The 21,995-nt window shown below is 40.9% G+C and overlaps 1 protein-coding gene across 3 annotated transcripts in view; it reads left to right on the forward strand.

Annotated features, from left to right (window-relative positions):
* The window catches only part of runx1t1 (RUNX1 partner transcriptional co-repressor 1), a 196,113-nt gene that overhangs the window by 111,409 nt on the left and 62,709 nt on the right, over positions 1–21,995 (forward strand). For 2 of the 3 annotated variants that reach the window (XM_054745204.2, XM_015973852.3), the window contains exon 1: positions 5,210–5,384. The exons of the other annotated variant lie outside the window; for it this stretch is intronic. In XM_054745204.2, coding sequence (XP_054601179.2) covers positions 5,357–5,384 — 28 coding nt within the window. In that variant the 5' untranslated portion in view covers positions 5,210–5,356. Of the gene's footprint in view, positions 1–5,209; positions 5,385–21,995 lie in introns of those variants that run through there. 3 annotated transcript variants of the gene reach the window in all.

The raw sequence follows: 21,995 nt of genomic DNA on the forward strand, positions 1-21,995 counted from the left end.
GTGAGATGACTTCCAGATGGTCCGGGGAAACCGTTAGCCTTCAGGTTACCGCGGGCCAGACCGCCTGAGCCTCTTCATGTTGGTAAGCAGAGGAAAACATGGAGGAATTCAGTGTGTGTGTGTAGGTTACACACTGATACACACCAGGAAAGTCAAGTTATCGGCTGCATTCATGTCTTGAATCTTGAGCAGCTGTTTCTCCTCTGTTAAACTTCCAACATTTATTGAGTATTTTGTGTCTGTTCTGTACTTTTCCTGGTAATATTTTTGTAAACACTTCAATTTAGGAAGTGGTGGTGGAACCGGCGCGTTTTGTGTCAAAATGCGGCACCAGGAGAATCATTTTCTGTTTTCTAACAACAAATTGCAGACCTAAATTGCCCAATTTAAACAGCAGAAAGCTCATTTTGGGCTTGGTTTAGCTTTAAAATGCGTACTGGAAAATCAAAAATGCATCCAACCTGTTTGTAGAGGAAAATAGTTCCTTTTCTTTGATGGAAAAGTCAAATAATGGCCTTTAAAATAGTTTTAAAACATCTTGTTAAGCTGATCTGGGTCGAACAGCTTCAACATTTACACTTATATCCATGTATGAGTATGATTTTTATCCAGTCCACCTTTATTTTTATAGAACTTTATACACAACCCTGTTGACCAAAGAGCTGTACAGATAAAACCAAATAAACCAGTAAAGGTAAAATACTAAAATGTTAACAAATAAAAAACAACACAGCTGGAAACAAGCAGGAGTGGATAACAACAACCAGGCCAATAGAAGTGTCTTGAGAAGAGACTTCAAAGCCACAAGTAAAGAGGCTTGTCTGATGCTGACAGGTAGCTAGTTCCATCGTCTAAGCGTAGCAACAACAATGGACCCCTCACCTTCAACCTTGCCCTTGGAACCACCATCTGCTGCTGGTCAGCTGACCTCAGCTTCGCATTTTGGTGTAGGCAAAAGCATGTCCGAAAGGTAGGAAGGTGCTGACCCATTTATAGATTTATACACCAACACCAAGATCTTAAAGCCATTTCTTAAAACAACTGGGATCCAGCGCAGTGAAGCCAGCACTGGAGTGACATGCTCATACCTGCGGGTGCATGTTAAAGATTAAAGTCCCAGTCGTCACACAAACTGGTGTGGTGTGGAGAACACTTTTCTCCACATTTGACCCATCCCTGTGGGGAGCGGTGAGCAGCATGCTCGGGAACTATTTGGTGGTTTAGCCCCCCAATCCAACCCCTCAAAGCTGAGTATCAAGCAGGGTCACATTTTTGTAGTCTTTGGTATGACCCGACCAGGATTTGAACTCCGATCTCCCAGTCCCAGGGCGGAGACTCTACCGCTAGGCCACTGAGCTAGTTAGCAAACGCACTGCTGCGTCCTGGAACAACTGCAGTCCAGAAAGACAACCCGACTTACCCCGATATGTAGACCAACGCAATAGTCAGTTCTCAAGGTGATTAACGCATGAACGAGTCTTTCCAAGTCACTCTTCGCCAACGCAGACTTGACTTGAGCCGGTTTCCTTAACTGGAAGAGGCAGGATTTCACTATGCTGTTAACCTGCTCCTCTAACATAAGCTCCGAGTACCTTCACCCCCAAATCAGAGATGACATTCTAAGGAACAGGTGCCAACAAGTCCATGGGAGAAGAGGAAGCGACCAGAAAATTGGCATCCATCTGCACTTTTTATCTCCTACACCAGTTATAGTGAAAACGAATCAGATCAGAGTAGTTCCAAAAAGGGGCAGGCAAGAGGCAGAGTCCAGGATCCAGGTCTGAGGTCAGGAATCCAGGTAATCAGATGCACGAGATAATCCAGGCAGGGTATAGGCAAAGGGGTAATCCAAAAGTCCAGAACAGGGTCGAGTGCTGGGGAATCTACTGGCAAATGCTTTCAATAATCTGGCGCTAGCTTGGTGTTGGTCCTGCTGTTTTAAAGGGAGCGTTGCATGTGGAGCTGATGAGGAGTTAATGTGAGACAGGTGGTTTGGAAGAGTTTGATGGTGAGCTGGTTGTGGTTGCTGGGGCAACGGGGCTTGGCTGGAGCAGGGGCATGATGGGTAGAGACATTTAATCAGGAAGAAAATAAAGCCTGGGGCACACAGAAGACAGAAGTGCCACACCGCATAAGCAACGTGGTTTAGGGAAGTCAAACGGTCACATAGGAAGCGCCGCTGAGCGCTTCTTGAGGAGTCGCACGATAGTCACAACATCACGCGGGACTTGGGAACAGGAAGCGGAAATTGTGCCGTAAAGCCGTTCCGCATCGTAATGCCTTTTGTAAAGTACTCCACAATGTCACAAACGTCCGCGCTAGGGCGCTAGAAGTAGAAATGGCGCCTGCCTGTCTTCAGCGCCTCGGCACGGACCGCCGCTTCTGGGACGCGACCTTACGCTCCCCATGTAGTCACTCTGTAACTATGATGACTTCTTTTTAAAATGACGGCGTGGGCATGACGTGGCGCGGCACAGCTGTCATCTGTGCGCCCCAGGCTTACGATGCTTGGGTTTGATGAAGTCCTTCCACCAACAGTGGAAATTCCACGGAAGAGAACGTGTCCTCTTGTGCAGGATGAGCCCGCCTTATGGACTTCAGCGCGTGTTCTGCCTTTAGGGTGGGGTGGCGCTGTTGAACACAGTTTTGACGTCGCCCAGCCGTACTCCCGGCCCCCTGAATGGATTAAATTACGACGTACTTTGACAGACTAGGGTTAGGGTAGTGGGTTTTCAATCTTTTAATGACAACTTTCACAAATTATATATCAAACTCTTCAGCTTCAAAAGTATGACAGATCTGAGGTGAAGTTTTTGAGAAATTTTAGTTTGGTACAACTTGTGAGGTAGAAATTTGTGCAGTGACAAACAAAAATGTTAACGTTTAAGCTAGCACGATAGGAGATATGTGATGTTAGCTACCTAAATGTTTTAGTTTTCCTATTTTAGGGAAACCACAGATATCGGTGTCAGACATTTGAAGTCAGACAACATCGGCTTATCAGATATTGGTAAAAAAGCCAATATTGAGCAACCCTACTTTTAATGTTACGAATGTCTGCAGTCACCTTTTCGCGCTGAGCAGTGACATCACTCACTGTGAAAGCAGTCGCGGTTTTCTGATGTCTTAGCAAAGTTCTGAAAGGGCTGCATTTGTATGAAGACACATCAGCTGAGAGGACCAAGCCAGAGTGCTGTCCTTGTAACGACCCCAACACAAATTTCCTGAATTCTTATAGTTAAAAAAATGGGAAATGTAGGGCTTTCCACAATAAAAGACCCGTCTAAGGTGTTGACAGCATCCGAGCAGGCCACCGGGTTTTACTCTCATGGGCTCGACACACGGGAGGTAACATCGCCTCTCCTCCATTCATTTTCAATGAGACATGCGCGACAAAGCGATAATCGCGGGTCTCCCTCCTACCAAGCAAAACGTGAAAAACGTGCGTGTGAAATTTTGCGCTCGCGCACGTGTCGTGCACAGGCGACCCAGTGACGCGATCCCAGAAACTTTTTATCGCTGTCGCTCGGGCGAGGACCAATCACCGGAGGTTTCATTCACTGACCAATGAGCGGACAGGATGCTCCGTACATCTCCGAGCAAACATGGAGGAGAAGTTGATTATTATTATGTTTTTCATAGTAAAATCAGAAGTAAGATTTCACATAACTCTAGCAGCACCTTGTGAAACATCATATCTACCATTTTTATTTTACTCTGAACCGCTTAAATAACTTTAATTCCCTCCAACCTGACACAGCCAATCAAAACAACGGAAATTTCGATTTCGCCACGGAACAGAACGCGTAGACGGCTTTGCCGCTGGCCGCTGCCGCGGGTCGCCTCCCGTGTGTCAGGTAATAAAAGCGACAGCGACGAATTTCACTGATTGCAGTCGTTTGTCGCCTCCCGTGTGTCGAGCCCTTAAGACTCACACTTTCCAGTTAGTCGGTCCATGAAACGTTTTCTCTTGGGAATCACCAGGATGTATTTTAGTAACTGTTTGACGAGTCTTAATGTTCTTATCATCTACTAGTATAATCATGACCTCTGACCTTAACCGAGTGAGCCCCTGCAGAGCTTTAAACGTCCTGGGTTATTTGGATGTGTTGCTTTTTGAGATCTTTTAGTTTAAGTTATTTCACATAGGATCAGATTGGCTTGGGAAGCCATTTTCCCGCTTGATTAAAAAAATGCGGAACATTGACGTAAGACGTGTTAAGAATTTCTGTGATGATATTTTGAATTAAAACCCTATTTAAGCATTTATTAATTTAAAGTGACAGTGTGTATTTTCCTGTCGATAGGGGGCAGTAGAAACCTAAATCATTGCAAGCAAGCAGCGTTTTTGTGTTGGAGTAAGACCTTACCAACGGATGCCCATTAGGGTCAAAAAGTCCCGGGGAGTGCAAACTTTAGCAAAAAACACAAGCACATCAGACTCCCTTTCATCACTGACAACAAGTGAAGAGTTAAATTTGTAAAAATTTGTTACAAATCAGTAAATGAATTTTGTCCTCACGGGCTCCCGTTGAAGGAAACATGGCATCTAATATGGCGTTGCCCAGAGACTTAGACCCGCTCCCGTGTATTTTAGACCTGATTTTTATGGTTATATGTTACAAAGCCTCCAACAGTTTTCAACAACTCATTTTGATGGATGTTTCCAGAAATTATTGGTAAAAACTACATATTGTCTCTTTAATAAAAATGCTTATAACTGGATTAAACCTTGACAAACGGCCCCAGGAGCTACAGGTAGGGACAAAATAAAACACCTCGACGTGACCTGACCCTGCATTTCCAACCTGTTCCAGAACGCACAGATGCTGCCTCCTCTTCCTCCTCCTCCTCCTCAGCCCCGCCCCCCGCCACCTGGCTCTGCTGCGCACCGCCAACTGGAGGCAGAGCGCTGCTACTCCTCTTCCTCACACCAACAGAGAAGCAGAATCCACCAGAACCTCCAGACTGAATGTGCGCGCGCCTGTGATTTATTCCCTTCCATTCTTTGAAAACAAGCAACATTTCTCCGGAGCAGAAAGTGACGCGTAAAGGATTCTTTATTTTTCCAGAAGAGGGAAGTGAAACGACAGAAAAAGGAGAGGCGGTACAGCATCCTCCCTTTTTTCTTCCCTCCCGGTTCTCCCACCCTGAATCTCCTCAGCCATAAGTGAGCTTCTCCCCTCATTCTCCTCTTGTCGGAGTTTCCATCCTCTTTTTCTCCGATCCTTTGGAAGTGGACCTCCGGAGCCCCGAGAGCTGGCTGGACTCCGTTAGTTTTCCCGAACCAGGCGGATCCTCTTAAGCGCGTCAACGGGACTGGGAATCATTAAACCTCCTCACACCGCCGTGCCGCATGGTGGGAATCTCAGCCTCCTTTCAGTGTAAGAGCGCTCTTTCTCTTTATTATAGGCTGGATTCTATCATAACGCCCTGCTGGAGCGCGCGCGTGACACTTATGAGCCAAATGTGTGAAAAGAACTCACTTCTCGTCCTTTATAATATTATTTTTTTGGAAGTTTGGTCAGGAAAGAATAAGATTCAATGCATACATAAAACGTCATGAACTAGAATGTTTGTTCCGTGTGACCTGATGCGCGTTTGGGTGCCAAGATGACAACAACATAAGTGTCTAATGTTTTTGGTTTGATGTCAAACTAGAAAACATCTGGAGGTGCGGAGGCTGTTTACTGGGCAACAGGCAGCCGCGGTCCTAAAAATGGTTTCCTTTAAAGTTCCTCAAAAGAAATATGGAGAGGTTGGAAGTGTTGCGCGGAATTACCGGGAAAACGAGCGCATTTGTCCACCTTTGTTGGTTTTACGCGTAAAAAATTAAGGTTTAACTTTCCAGACAACTCCATTTGTCTTTGCTGTTCTCCAGCGCGCTGACGCAACCTGTCAGACGCGTCTTCCGCATGAACTTCGCATCTGCGGCTTTTGTCACCATAACCCAGAAAAAGCGCAGGGGAAAAAAAGGGTTTCTTAGACATAAAAATGAAAGAAAACCGATAATTTAAATGAAAGGCTCTGCGCTGTATTTTTGTCCTGCATGGGAATATTTAGCCCCGGCTGGGAAAAGAGCTGACATGTGGCTTTTAGGGTGGGAGGCTGTTGTTCAGGCTGGTTCTCACGGCCGGGATCTGAAGCGGAAAGGGAAAGGGTCTCCCAGAGAACCGCAGGGCTTTGGGCACTTTTACGCACTGAGATTTCACAGGCGTTCAGTAAAGCAAGCCCTTATAAATAGCAAATTGTATCGATATGTATTAATACAGCCACATATAAATCCTATTTTAGTTGTTTTACTTGTTTTTTCATGCAAATTTATGAAACCGTGCAAAACGTGCAGTTCAATCAAAACATTCTGCTAGTGGATGTACAAAAATTAGGAAAATCTGAAGGAATCCTTCCCTGATCAAGTTCCAGAGCTCGGATTTAACAAATAAACTCATCTTAATGTTCCTAACGCAGGATTTTTGCACCAGAACGCTGATACTTTAGTATTTTTGTCTCTCGCTGCTGCAAGAATGAACATTTTCTCTAAAATCCTCTCAAAGTTCCTCTGGCTTCATTTGCTTACAGAAAAGGTTGAAATGTGGATTTGACGGGACTTTGATGGGATTTGCTCACGTCCAGCAGCTAATTGTCTGAGACTTAATAGAGCAGGTGTGTGGTCGCCATGGTGATGAACCACTGAAGCAGGTTTATTATGACTTTTTGGTTTTCTTCATATCTCTTAACAAAACATTGTAGATTTGTATTTGAGCGTATGACAGTGGTGCAGATTTGTGCAACTTCAATGCAATTCTTCAGAAATGTTTTTATGGCTTTGCGTGGCAATATTATTATTATTATTATTATTAGTAGTAGTAGTAGTAATAGTAGTAGTAGTAGTAGTAGTAGTAGTAGCATTAAAGCAAAGTCAGTTGCAGGTCTCCCCTGTGTGTGAGGAGCAGGCTGGTCCAGGCTCCACAGCATCCGCCAGCACGTCCAGGGGCCATCTGCCCAGCCACCAGCCTGCCTCACACCTGTTCTCCCTCCATCCCTCCTCCTCCTCCAGCTCTGAGGCTGTAGGGTCAAACGAATCAGACCGCTGCTCACACACATGGATGGCCTTGCAAAAGAAAAAAAAAGATAAATAAATAAACACGATGGCAGCCATTTTATTCTTGCTTTCACACACATACAGGCGGAGAATCATGAAAACAAACCCTAGTTGGCAGTTTGTGATGCTGAGAAAAGACTGTGTGTGTGTGTGTGTGTGTGTGCGTGTGTGTGTGTGTGTGTGTGTGTGTGTTGCCTGCACGCTCACTCAATCTGTTGTGCAGATGACACACTCACCCACACACACTTTGCTGGGATTACTCCTCCCACCCTTTAGCGCTTTCTGATGTTAACCACAGCTAATAGATTTCTAGTGGTTTCATTCGGAATCCAAACAGCTTTCAGATCACGGCAACAAACAATGAGATGCTCTTATTTCCAGAAGACACACACACACACACTGAAGCCCCAGCACTGTGATGTAATTACAAAGCGCTTCTTTTAAGTATGACACGCAGACGTTTGGACGCGGTCCAGGTTCGTTTTACGGTGAATGAGTGATGTTGACTCAGTTCATCTGGAAGCCCGTGTGTGTTTCTGTGTCAGCTGTTGTGTGACACGTCGTGTTCCTACGGCAGTGTGTGGAATAAGGAAGAGGTTCAGTCGTTATTCTTTCTAATTACATTAAAGTGTGTTATAGATCTGGAGTGCTGCGTTCAGAGGCCAAATGTCAGCTAGAACCAGTGTTCCATGCTCTCCTTCAAGATGTATAGATCTGTTCTGATTATTCAGAGCCTGTCTGCTACGAAGTCCCCCGGGTGAATTATAGATGGAATCATGGTGTGCTCATGCCCACATGCGCGCGCACACACACACACACACACACACACACACCAATGCAGTTGTGGATCAATACGTCCATTGATGGTTATCAGTGAGAGGGCAGTTCCTTTCACTGCTTATTGAATTTCATCACCCATGAAAGAGCAGCCAGTGGTGTTATTAACAAAAAGGAAGGAGATGCAGGTGTGTGTGTGTGTGTGTGTGTGTGTGTGTGTGTGTGTGTGTGTGTGTGTGTGTGTGTGTGTGTGTGTGTGTGTTGGCCTTTTGCGGGATCTTATTTAATGTCAGAGTAACTGTGGCGACTACAAACTGGTTTTATTGCCTCATTGGCGTTTTTACACGAGACTCGAAGGGCGAGCGAAGAAGAGACCAGAAGGTCCGGTGTCAACGAGGCTTTCAGCAACAGGTCCGACTGATCGGCTCCCTAGCACAGCAGATTTTGGCACTAATACACTCTGAGAAAAACTTTACTGGCAAAACTTGAAAAAAATTGGGCAACAATTTGGATGCAATTTTTTGAAGTTGTTCCAACACAACTGAATATTTTCAGACTAACTCAAGTATGTTTAAAGACCAAGTTCACTTGTTTTTTTCAACACATCTGCAGAGGTCTCTAGTACAAATGTATGCCTTGTGAGGTGATCTCTGTGGAAAAAAAAAGCTCTGGCGCTCCTGTTTCAGGAAGTAGACGTTAGCCGGAAGAGCGGTGAGCTAAAGATGGCAGGACTTAGAGCTTATTTCCTGATATTTGGACATCTTGCCTCTGATTGGCTAACAGCAACACATCTCTACCACTGACTCCATATGCTCCTCACAAATAACACAAGCCCAAAGGAGTTCTGCTGTGTGGTGGAGTGCTAATGCTAATGGCTAACTTCTACTTGTCAAAATGTGCTATGCTATCTTGAGTCAAGATCGGTGAGTCCGTGAATGCTAACTTTCAGTGGGACGTAGATCCGTCGGGTGTCTCCAATCCGCACATTTCCCCGTTGGTTTTCTTTCAGCTGCTAATGTAGGAAATAGGGGTTAGGGTTACTTTACTGGAGCTATTCTAACTTGTTTTCTTGGTGTTTTACTTTACAAAACTTTATTGAAAATTTTAGCCCAGTTTTTGTATTCAGAAGAAAAAAATTTTCTTCAATTTTTCAAACAAGTTGGAGCTTTGTTTTCATATTGATGATTGTCTGTGTTGTGTTATTTAGGTTTGTACCCTACGGCTTTAGTAGCGTTTTATCTATTTATAACCTTTTATAGCTTGATTTATTTCAATTCAAATTCAAATAAAAAAATACTTTATTAATCCCAGAGGGAAATTAGAGTTTCAGTAAACACAGTTCTGAGATCAGACATACACACATAGACACATGACAAGAATTGGTGACTGTGGTCATTCGCAACCCGAGTTGCGCTACCGTTATAGATCAAGAGGGTTTATATGAGGATAGCGTCAGGTGGAGGAAAAAAAGGCACTTCAGAGTTACCCTCCACAGGGAGGGCAGCTTTACTATGTAAAAAACGCCTCAGACAGAAATGCACACAGACTTCAGACATTACACAACATAAGTGTCCACTAGGTGGGGAGGTAGGGTTGGGACTCTCCTCACTTCAATGCCTACAGCCGCATGGAGCAGCGCTCGTCACCTCCGTTTGGACAGAGGAGGGAGATAATGGGTTAGAGAGCACAGTCACTCCTAGATACGGTTCCACGGCCTTCACCGGTCACAGCCCCGCCCAGGCTGGTATAGGGAGAAAGAGTTTCCATAGCAACGGTAGCATTCCACATTTCTTCTGAGGGGGGAGTTTTCACTTCAGCCTCACAGGCTCCAAGGGCACCAGATTCACATAAGGATTGTTTTGGGTACAGACAAAGATAATTTCCTCTCTGCCTCAGTGTTCTGTTGGTCTTCAACCCCTCTAGATCCAGTAATGGCGTAATTAATCAATCCCAATCCATGCTGATCTGTCCACTCGCTGCTTGATGGAATCCACTCTGACCCAGAGCCTGAATCTCAGCCAAAGTTCCAAGCTTACGACTCATCTCGACAATTATGAGTTTGTGCGTTCACAGCGCGGTGTAATCCATCCGTGAGCTCCGGGATTGAGCCAATATTCCTCGAAAGCTCGTTAATTTTCCGGTAAGCCAGGTAACCGCTCACGCCAAACAGCAGGAACCCCGACACCAAAACGACGAATTTCCAGACGTCTTCAGAATCCTCTACAGACAGTTGAGAGAGGCAGATCAGGTTCCACTGTTTCCAGGAGTCCATGATGTACCCAGCTGGCTCTGTCCCAGAGGGGCATCCGGGAGCCCCTTCTCCCGTTCTCATCGTTGAAAAAATGTTGTCAATCGCGTTGAGAGACCAACTGACCAGATCCATTTTTTTTTTTAATAATTTCCAGTTTCCAGAAAAAATGCAGAAAGCGCCGCGCACAAAGACGGGACAAAGAGCCTTGGGATGAGGAGGGAGGGAGAGGAGAAAAAAGCGTCTGTACTCTCCAAGAGCCGGAAGAGATTTATTTAAAGCTGTAATAGAAAATATTTTAATTTTCAACTATGTTTTACTATCAGACATTTTTTTAAAGTTACTAAAAAGTAACTTTAGGGAGCGTTTTTCAGACAGACAAGCTTTCTGTAGGAGCATCACTTATCAAATCAAATCAACAGCCATTTTACCTACGGTCTGTTTGTTTGTGGCAAGATTGTTGTGGTAAATGTCAGATTGTTGTCATGGCAATAACTAAAAAGGATGAGGTTGAATGTTCTGCTTGCTTATATAGACTTCCATCATCCTAACCTAAAAAACTAAAATTATTGTAGGAGCCATATGTGTCATTTCTTTTTGTGCACTTGAGAGGAGGCTTGGCCTCATGTTATTGGTTAATTGCTTGTGGAAGCACCAGCCTACTTAAGCCAACACAGATTGGACTCAGGTGTGGCTGGATGGGACAAACAGTTTTTTATTGTGTGTAACGGACTCTGCGGACTGTCACTGGGGCAAGTAACGCATTCACTGAAACCCACTTTAACTGCTGTAAATGGATCATGGACATTTTGGAACAAGACAACATAATAAACATCATCAGAAATAAACTCAAGCTGCATTTCTTAATAGGGCACTGGCGCTACAATTATAATAGTTGCAGATGCCAGTTGTGTTTCATTTATTACCACTAATACATTTTTTATGAGTGAAAATGAGGCTTTAAAAGTTGAGCATTATCAAATTAATGTAATTTTAAATTTTATTTCTACTTGTCAAAATAAGTTTTAAATTAGTAAAAATATGTTTTATGTTGAATTTTTTTATTTTTATTTTATTTTAAGCTCAACCCTTCGTTCGAGTGGGACAGAAAGACAGCTGGGAAATGTAGTTTTTTATTCTGGTGTGTAGAGATAAAGGTACCTGTGCTTTCTAACAACTCACTGATGGGGACACACACACACACACACACACACACACACACACACACAAATTTTCTCGCACTCAGAAAATCCTCCCAGTAAAGACTGGGACTGACTTGCTAATTAACTTTACTTTTTCTAACTGTATCACTCACAAGCAGACCATCTAATACACACACACACACACACACACACACACACACACAGAATCTCTCTCTTAGCCTCCCTCTCATGATGTCCGTCCCTGAGCTCCCTCGCTCTCATCCACTGTTTATTTTCCTGCCTCCATCTGGAGTCGCCTGATATTGTAATCGCCCTAATGCACATTGCCTTTCTCACACACACACACACACACACACACACACACACACACACACACACACACACACACACATTTGCACACAAACACCATACAATGTGACATCCTGACAAGCTTCTTTTCTTATTCACGAAGATAAGCCACTGGATGTGATTGTGTGTGTGTGTGTGTGTGTGTGTGTGTGTGTGTGTGTGTGTCCTTTTGTATTCAAGAAATGTAAAGTATACACACCTTGATGTGCACTTAAATCACACACACATACACAGTGTGTTGTTCCCTGCTGGAGGTGATGGTGGTGTTGAATAGACACTTCATGGCGATTCGGAGCGGCGATAACGCGTCCGAGTAAAGATGTTACACCGTTATCTCTCGACTCCTCGATACTCACCTGTCATCAGACGCGCGTTTAGAGATAAGCTGCAGGAGGAGGCTGAGGAATTCAGGGGTGGCACAGCAGAGGACAGGGTGCCCGCTTGTGTTTGCACGTTTTGGATTTAAAAAGAAGACGACTGTGTTGGAAACCGGGCTCCTGTCGTCTCTAATGGACTTTGTTTAAAGATCCGGCAGAGGCTTTAGGGGTCAGAAAGGTGGGAACGCTCGCATGGTTGCCAAGGACAAACAGACAAGTTTGATTGGTAGGAGGGGTGAGCTGAGAAACGGTGCGATCAGGAGCCGTTGTTCACGGGGGGACTGTTGCTGAAGAACGGACAAGCTAAAGCTCTATAAAACCTCATCATTGAAGCTTTTTCATTTGCTGGTGTTGATGTGACGGACCCCAGACATGATGCTGTACCAACGGTAACCAACAACGGTGTCTGAGTAGTCAGCAGGACCCAAAGATGGTGCTAAACTAATGTTTATCCGTTATTAGCGGGGAGACGAGGTCAGATGGGACAAGGATTCTACTGAATTTGGGCTCACCTGAAGCTACAAGACTCACGATGTGTCACATCTAAAACGGTCCAGATGGAAACATGTTCTCAGTCTTTCATCATAACATCAAGCCCTTCATGGTTTCATTTTTGCCCACATAATTTAGGAATATTATAGTCTGTTTGGGCAGGATGAAACTACGACCTTCAAATGTTACAAATGGTTTATTTATTTTTTGGTTTTTACACTGAAAACTGAAGTTTTTGCACCTGGGCTCTTATTATGAAAGGCAGTTGATGTGCGGATAATGAGGTGGTTGGTCTTGTTAAACCAAACAGCCTCGTGCTTTAGGGGTTTTATGAAGGATAATTCAGAGAATTGGATTTGACACCCAATTTGTGAATAAAACACCTAATTTCAACGACCACTTCACGCCAAAAAATTAGCACACTTTGCATTAGCGATGAGGCAGAGAGCAGATGTAGATGCATTTAGTTTTAACGGTAAAATCATTTAAAAACGGTAACAACAAGAAATTCAATCATGCTAGCAGCTTCATTCCTAATTGTCGCTTTGATTAAAAACACCACATTGTTCAAAATTGACGTTCTTTAACAATAACGATAGACTAAACTATAAAGAATACAATAAACAATGCACAGTACTGGCTTGAAATAAAAATGAAATGAATGAATGAAATGAACAATGAATAAGGGCAAGTCGAACAGTGATTTGAAAAATAATACGATAAACAATACGATGAAATATTCAATTAACTAAATGTTTAACAATACAATAACAATTAAATAAATAATATGATAAATGACACAATAAATACGATAAATGACACAATAAATATGAAATGACACGATCAACAATACGATAAATGACACGATCAACAATACGATAAATAACAGATCAACAATATGATAAATGAAACGATAAGCAATACGATAAGTGACACGATAAATGACACGATTAACAATACAATAAGCGATACAATAAACAATATGATTAACGACAACATTAGTGCTATCAGTGCGATAAATGACACAATAAAAACGATAAATTACATGATAAACAATACGATAAATGACACAATAAATACGATAAATGACACAATAAATATGATAAATGACACGATAAACAATACAATAAATGACACGATCAACAATACGATAAGTGACACGATAAATGACACGATCAACAATATGATAAATGACATGATTAACAATACGATAAGTGACACAATAAACAACATGATAAATGACACGATAAACAATATGATGAAATATTCAATTAACTAAATGTTTAACAATACAATAACAATTAAATAAATAATATGACAAATGACACAATAAATACGATAAATGACACAATAAATATGATAAATGACACGATAAACAATACAATAAATGACACGATAAACAATACAATAAATGACACGATCAACAATACGATAAGTGACACGATAAATGACACGATCAACAATACGATAAATGACACGATCAACAATACGCTAAATAACAGATCAACAAGATGATAAATGAAACGATAAGCAATACAATAAATGACACGATAAACAATATGATAAATGACATGATTAACAATACGATAAGTGACACAATAAACAACATGATAAATGACACGATAAACAATAATATAAACGACACGATAAACAATACGATAAATAACAGATCAACAATATGATAAATGAAACGATAAGCAATACGATAAGTGACACGATAAATGACACAATTAACAATACAATAAATGACACGATAAACAATACGATAAATGACAGATCAACAATATGATAAATGAAACGATAAGCAATACGATTAGTGACACGATAAATGACATGATTAACAATACGATAAATGACACAATAAACAATAATATAAACGACACGATAAACAACATGATAAATAACAGATCAACAATATGATAAATGACACGATAAACAATACGATAATGACATGATAAACTATGTGATAAAGTATACGATAATCGACATAATGAACACTACAATAAACACAATAACAGCTTCATTCCTAATTTTTCCTTCGATTAAAAATACCACATTTTTGAACATTGTCCTCCTTCAACACGTAAAAACAATCATTTTCCCTTCCTGTTCCATCTTATTGTCTCCAATATCTGATTTTTTCCCCCTCTCATTAATTTTGATCTATAGATCTGGATGAATGGTGCATCCAGAGAAAAGGGCACACACCCGGTCAAAAAAAGAAGTGTAATTAAGATCGGCAGACATATGGGAGCAAGAGAAAGAGAGGAGTTTGGATCAATAGATGCAGACAGTGGACGTTCTGTCTTTTCCCTCAAAGTATTGACGCATTCAGTCAGTTACATCGAGAGAGAAGAAGAAGAAGATGGGAGGGACGTGAAAGGCTGGGTTCAAATAAAAAGAGTGTTAAGAGATGCTTTTGTTCCCATTTTGAGCACGTCTGCAGCAGAATCTGCGCCTACACTTGAGCAGCCACACATCAGAGCTTACAGGATGTTTCTCTAATAAAAATGTTGGGATCCAGTCAGTAGCCGCAGATCGTCCGACTGTTTCCAGTCAGCCTTTTCTCCTCCTCCAGTAGACGCACTTACATCATTGTTTCCTCTTCTTGCTGGTTAAAATCACACCACTATAGCTAAATAATGAGGCCCTTTTCTTTTGTGCCGGATTTGACTTGCATGATGGGTGTTGTCGGAAGAGAGAGCTTCCAGCTGTTGTCACTAGTGTCACAGACAAACAGGGAGCCGGGACAATGGGACGACGGTCGCTCGCGCCGTCTGATTGTCTTGTTGTCAAACCAACAGCAGGTGCCACCAACGATAAACGTAGAGTGTCAATTGTCTCCAGAAAGGGCCATTTTGGAAATTGGCTCAAGGATAAAGAGGGAGAATGTGGGACGGGGGGGGGGGGGGAAAGGGACTGTGAGGGTTAAATAAAGATATGAAAAGAGCGGCTGTATTTTCTCAAATTGGGGCCAAGTAACAGAGTTATTTTGTTGAACTTGTAGTGCGTCCTGTCTCCGCGTGGACTCCACACTCATCTAGCAACAGCTCTGCTGAAGCTAGCCACCCTGCTAAGTATTTGTTCACTCATATTCAGTTTGCTCCTCAATGGCAGCTAAAATACGCCAATTTTTATATTTGAAGGAATTTCTGTATCCGTAAAGATGCATAAATTCCTCACAAAAAAATTGTGGTGTATTTATTTTACTATTTGATAGCGATATGATGAAGGATATCATAATCAGTGATATCAACGGTAAATGTTACAATAAAAAGATGATAATAGAGGGCGACATCGTCCTCTACTGCCTGCAGATAAACGACGTCACCAAAGCTCTGACGAAGGCGACCGGAGTAGCCAAAACTGTCAGCATAAAACGGTAAAAACGTTGCTACTCTGTGTGTTGGAGACGGACAGAAAACCAATGGAAATAATACAATAAACAATCTGATTAACATACATTAAACAATACAATAAAAATACAATAAACAATAAAATATACAATATGATAAACGATACGATTAACAATAAAATAAACAATACATTAAACAATTTCATCGAAAAGATAAATGACACAATAAACAATACATTAAACTATTCGATAAATGATAAGATAAACAATGCAATAAACAATACAATAAACACTGAAATATACAATATGATAAACGATACAATAAACAACACAATAAACGATACATTAAACTATTTGATTGAAAATATGATTAACTATACATTCAACAATACAATAAACAATACAATAAACAATGAAATTTACAATCTGATAAATGATACGATAAACAATAAAATAAACGATACATTAAATAATTTGATCGAAAATAAGATAAACGATACATTAAACAATGAAATATACTATATGATAAATGATACGATAAACAATAAAAAAACGATACATTAAATAATTTGATCGAAAATGAGATAAACGATACATTAAACAATGAAATATACTATATGATAAATGATACGATAAACAAAATAAACGATACATTAAACTATTTGATTGAAAATAAGATCAACAATACAATAAACAATGAAATATACAATACGAGAAATGATACGATAAACAATAAAATAAACGATACATTAAACTATTTGATCGAAAATAAGATAAACGATACAATAAACAATACATTAAACAATTCAATAAACGATAAGATGAATGATGCAATTAACAATACAATAAACAATTAAATATACTATATGATAAATGATACGATAAACAAAATAAACGATACATTAAACTATTTGATTGAAAATAAGATCAACAATACAATAAACAATGAAATATACAATACGATAAATGATACGATAAACAATAAAATAAACGATACATTAAACTATTTGATCGAAAATAAGATAAACGATACAATAAACAATACATTAAACAATTCAATAAACGATAAGATGAATGATGCAATTAACAATACAATAAACAATTAAATATACTATATGATAAATGATACAATAAACATTACGATGAATGACATGATAAACAATGCATTTAACAATACACGTAACAATACAATAAAACGTAAAATAAATGATACAATAAATGACTCAATAAATGATACATTTAATGATTCAACAAACAATGCACTAAAAACAATAAATAAAACTACGATTTTCACAATTAGGAACAATAAAACATTTTTTGGGTACAACAAGACTTTTCTGTCTGAAAACCAGAAAGTGTTGCCGTCACCAGGACAAGCGATGAGGTGTGAAGCTCCGTATCCATGAGAAGATCAGAGCTTTCTAGAGCCGCCTCTCAGCTGCCGAGTCTGCGTGTGAATGCGTGCGTGGATCACGCCGGTTCAACTTGGAGAAACATCTATCGTTATATCTCGCTGCTTCAGAATCCGCGGTGTCACCTGATACACCTTCATGACCCCAGCTGCTCTTATGGATTTGCATCTGACAGCCCTTTAATCAAAGCATCTGTTCCTTCTCCCTCCTGAACTCCCACCATATGGACATGGTTTTCCTCGGCTCAGCGTTTCTCAGTAGCTCTGGTTTTACAAGAATTATGTCTCTACGTGTGTGTGTGTGTGTGTGTGTCCTGAGACGTACCTCGATGCTCATTGTGTTTTATCATGTCAGGATTTCACTTGATGGTGCCTCTCTCCGCGGGTTTCTCATCCCCACGTTTGTCTTTTCTGCACGATAGTTAAGTAGCTCCAGATTTTGTCTTCTCGTTAACGCTGACAGCAGACGCATTACAGATGAGAAACTCTCATGGAGAAATGAACATTTATGAAAAGAGGACAACATAAATCCATCTTCCCCTGTATGGTTTGAATATTTTCTGCAGCTGTTTTAAGATGTTTTGGCCAGAGAAAAGGGTAATTTCTTGTCCATCTGCCCTCTCTCCAACCCCTCCTCCTCACGTCTTTTTTATCAACATCTGGTTTTCAGTGCGGCGGGGAAACAAGTATCCTTTATAAGCCAAGGGTTCCCAGTTCCTCCTCTGCCTGTGCTATTAGCTTAACCTCAACTACTGCGCTCTCTCTCTCTGTGCACACATACCCACACATGCTAACCATTAGGAAGTCATACCATTCAGAAAATGTAATAACTTTCAGTTAGAGGAAGAGATAAAGTATTTTAGCTCTTTTCTTTTCACTTTTTCCATAACTGCAAAGAATTTGGAGTTCTGGTTTTTATGCCTCCCCTGCGAGAGGACAAATTACTGCCTAAACGTTAGTTTGAAGATGTTTCAACGGAAAGAAAAGCTTTTTGCTAGAACTCTTCAGGTTCTCCCACGATTGTTCGTTAAAGGGTGAAATCATAAATGAATCCTTTTTTCTGCACAAACTCCTAATTTTACTATTTGGGAGTAATAAATTGTCCAAAAATCAACGTTTTTTTTTTTTTTTTTTTTTTTTGTGCTGCAGTGCATCAATGTAACCATCTTGCACACACATTCATGCACGTATACATTTGCGGACACACACCAAACTGGTCTGCTGCATGCTCACAAACAGAATCTGGATTTGCAAACAAAGCCACGCCGCTCGGCGCCATACGGCCAGGCTGTCGATCACAAACGACAGCATGCCGAGCGTGCTTCGAGTGAGCCATGTAGGGAGGGTGTGCAGCGCCGTGCGCTTGATGGGGTGAACCAGAATTATGTGGAATATAATATATTCTGGCATCTCCCCCAGATTAAGACAACTATTTATAGAAGATATTCGATTTTGTGATGATAAATGCAATAATAAGTTTCTAAGATCTTCATTAAGGAATCTCTTCTATCCAAACTTACTTAGACGTAATTACATATTAAAAGATTTCCAAAGGGAAGAAATTGAAAAAATAAGAAGTGATTATATCACCTTTCCTATCCCTCCTAAAGGGAAAGAAGTCCAATTTAAAATTTTGAATAAAATTTACCCAACCAATAGACTCCTTGGGGATAGATTCAATATAGAAGCTGGTAATTGTGTATTTTGTGAAACAGAAGAGGAGGACTTAGACCATCTATTTTTTTTTTTGTGCAATTTTATACAAATATTTTGGTTAGATTTTCATGCCTGGCTTTGTTCTAGTGGGATTCAAATTTCCCCATTTACCTTAAATATGATAATGTTTGGAGTGTTTTTGAAAGAAAAGAAAGTTAGTTATGGTGTTAATGTGTTATTAATTTTGTGTAAACAGTTTATACATAAATGTCGATTTTTTTAAGACCAAACCAACACTAGCCTATTGGAAAAATGACTTAAAATTATTAGTTAAATCTTTGAGTTTAGTTAAAAAGAAAAAGGCTGGTTTGTTTATTTCCTTTGTAGAAGATTTTGAGTTAGTAAGTTAATAATCTGTTAATTATGTGACCCCAGCTTTAGATTTTCTTTTTTTATTGTTTTCTTTTTCATATACGTGAAAATGTTGAATATGCATGCAATGATTATCTTTTGAATATATAATGTAAGGTGCATTTTGTTTGTATGTTATCTTCTCTAATTAAAAAAAAAAGAATTATGTGGAATGGCATATTAACAGACCAACACACACACACACACTCAAGTCACCGATTACACTTTGCTGCTGCTTCTCGCATGCATGAATACAAAGATGTGCGCACTCCGCCACACACCCATGTTCCACCTTTTTGTCGTTTTAGTTGCTTAACAAAAGCAGGCTGAGCTCGTTGCTGCTGCCAGTCGTGTTCCATTAAACCGGTGTTGTTCCTGGAACACAACACAGACTCAGACCGCAGCGTCCAACATTTTTACAACTTTATCAGAAACTCTGAAGAGCTACAACAGTCGATTGTTGATGGGCGTTTTGCAGGGTTCGGGTTAGCTGTACCAGACCCTAACCCTAACCCGCATACGACAACATTTAGCTCGTAAAACCAACACGGCCGTTCATCCGGTTTAATCAGGAGGCTAAAAGCTGTTCGGAGCTCGACCGGTCTCTATCCGGGCTGCAGCATTTGGCTAAAGTAAGAGTCTTTGTATTTGCCACTTTGCCCAAGGCTACAAGATGCAGTCACACAAAAACATGTGCCGAGTCATGACAGATGCCCTTAATTGCCAAAGAGGCTAATGCATTAGTCGTGCACTGCCCCGGGCTTTTTGCCCCTCAGGACGATAACAAAACCAAGTCATCAGCTGATTGAGGGAAGGGGATGCACACAAACAAGCAATTTAACGTCTCCGTGCATCCGAATGTCACGTATCTGAGAAACGAAAGCAAAATTTTGCCTATTTCTTTTACAAATGTAGCATTGAAGTAATTTTAGCTCACGTGCATGTTCCGTCCTATCCACCGTGACCATTAAACCTGCGTCGTGTCTGACCGAAAGACCTCGGGTGCGTTTTATTGCTGTGGCTGAGAGCGGATGGCGTCTTCACGGGGAACTGATTGCGGAGGATTAGATTGTGATTACAGCTGAGCAGAAACAGGGATTGGAGGGAGAGAAAGGTGACAAGTGTGGCAAGGTGAAACGGCAGAGAGGAAGCAGAAAATAAGAAATCCATCATGCAGCTAAAATAAGGGCTGTGGCGAAGTCACAGAACTGCAGGAAGAGGAGAAATCCTTTTGTTTAGGGCTTGTGTGTGAATTCATCAGGAGGCACGCTGCTCCACGCTTTCCTCTGCTGGTCTAGAAACTTTACAGCCAGAGCAGTGGAAGCAACCCAGAGTGAAATAGTTGTGTTTCAGAACGAAAACCACTTTATTACACAGGGCGAGCGAGGTCTGTGCTTGTGGTGCTGATGTCAGCCCGTTTGCCGGTGCCAGCGGGAGAACACGACCCCGAAAATAGAGAAAGCAGGAGTAAGGCTGCTGCAGGAGTCGGCTGATGGAAGCAACGGCAAACGGAAAAAAGAGAGAGAAATCCTTGAAATGCTGCAGGAAATAAAATTTTACTTAAGATTCTTCTTTTAGGGACGGCGAGTAGAGAAAAACTGCTTTTGCTTGGGATGAGATCAGTTTGTTCCTGTGAGTTCACGTTGCATCTCATAACCACAGCCGGTGGGGGTATTTATGGTATATATATGTGTGTATTTGTGTGTCTAGTACATAAACCTGCTTTGCAACAATTCTGTATTTCTTGGGATCCCACGATTACATTTTCTTATTTATTTCCTTCATATTTTTCCATCTAAATCTTTCCTTTTCCCCATTTTTTTAAAAAGTAATTTTTATTTTTTGTTCTTGTGAAGCTAGGGAAGGGTACCTTTGACATTTTAATCGATACCGGTACTTAACGGTACCAATTTTCGATACTTTTGAGAGTTTAATATTTTTGATTCTCTTTTATAATTAATTATATATTTTTCTCAATTTATAACCATATTTGATAAATATCACGATAAATAACATACAACTGTTTGTATTTTAACGTCGTCCTTGTAGTTTTATAAGCTGATAATTAAACTGAAGCAAACATCTTTACTGTGAACTAAATTTACTGTGTATCTTCATTCCTTTTGCCGTCCTTTTTCATTTGATTTTTCCTACTGGGAAGTTAGAATTTCCGAGGAGAAAGCGAACGCACCATTAGATGATAACAATGGTGGCATAGGAAGCTAACACATCAAGCTAACGTTATCTTAAACAGTTTGCTGCTGGAGCAGATTTAAACGATGATGCCTCACACTTAGATCGTTGTCACTGGTTTCATCTTCACCCAATCACCTGTCGCATTTAGTAAAGTGAAGCCAAACTTTAGAGCGCGTTCATGTTCTTCTAGTCGGAATTTCGGAGTTCCGAGGAGAAAGCGAACGCACCATTAGTGAAACGGAAGCTAACAAATCAAGCTAACGTTTTCTTAAACATTTTATTTACCTACCAGAGCAGATTAAGATGAGGATGTCTCACTTAGATCGTTGTTGCTGGTTTCATCATCACCCAGTTACCCATCACATTTAGTGAAGTGGACCCAAGCTTTAGCGTGCGTTCTTTCTACCATGCTGCTCTGTTTACAACTGGCTCGCAGCGAGCGACGACATAACGCTCTTG

This window comes from Nothobranchius furzeri, chromosome 19, assembly GCF_043380555.1.
Source record: "Nothobranchius furzeri strain GRZ-AD chromosome 19, NfurGRZ-RIMD1, whole genome shotgun sequence".
Taxonomy (NCBI): domain Eukaryota; kingdom Metazoa; phylum Chordata; class Actinopteri; order Cyprinodontiformes; family Nothobranchiidae; genus Nothobranchius; species Nothobranchius furzeri.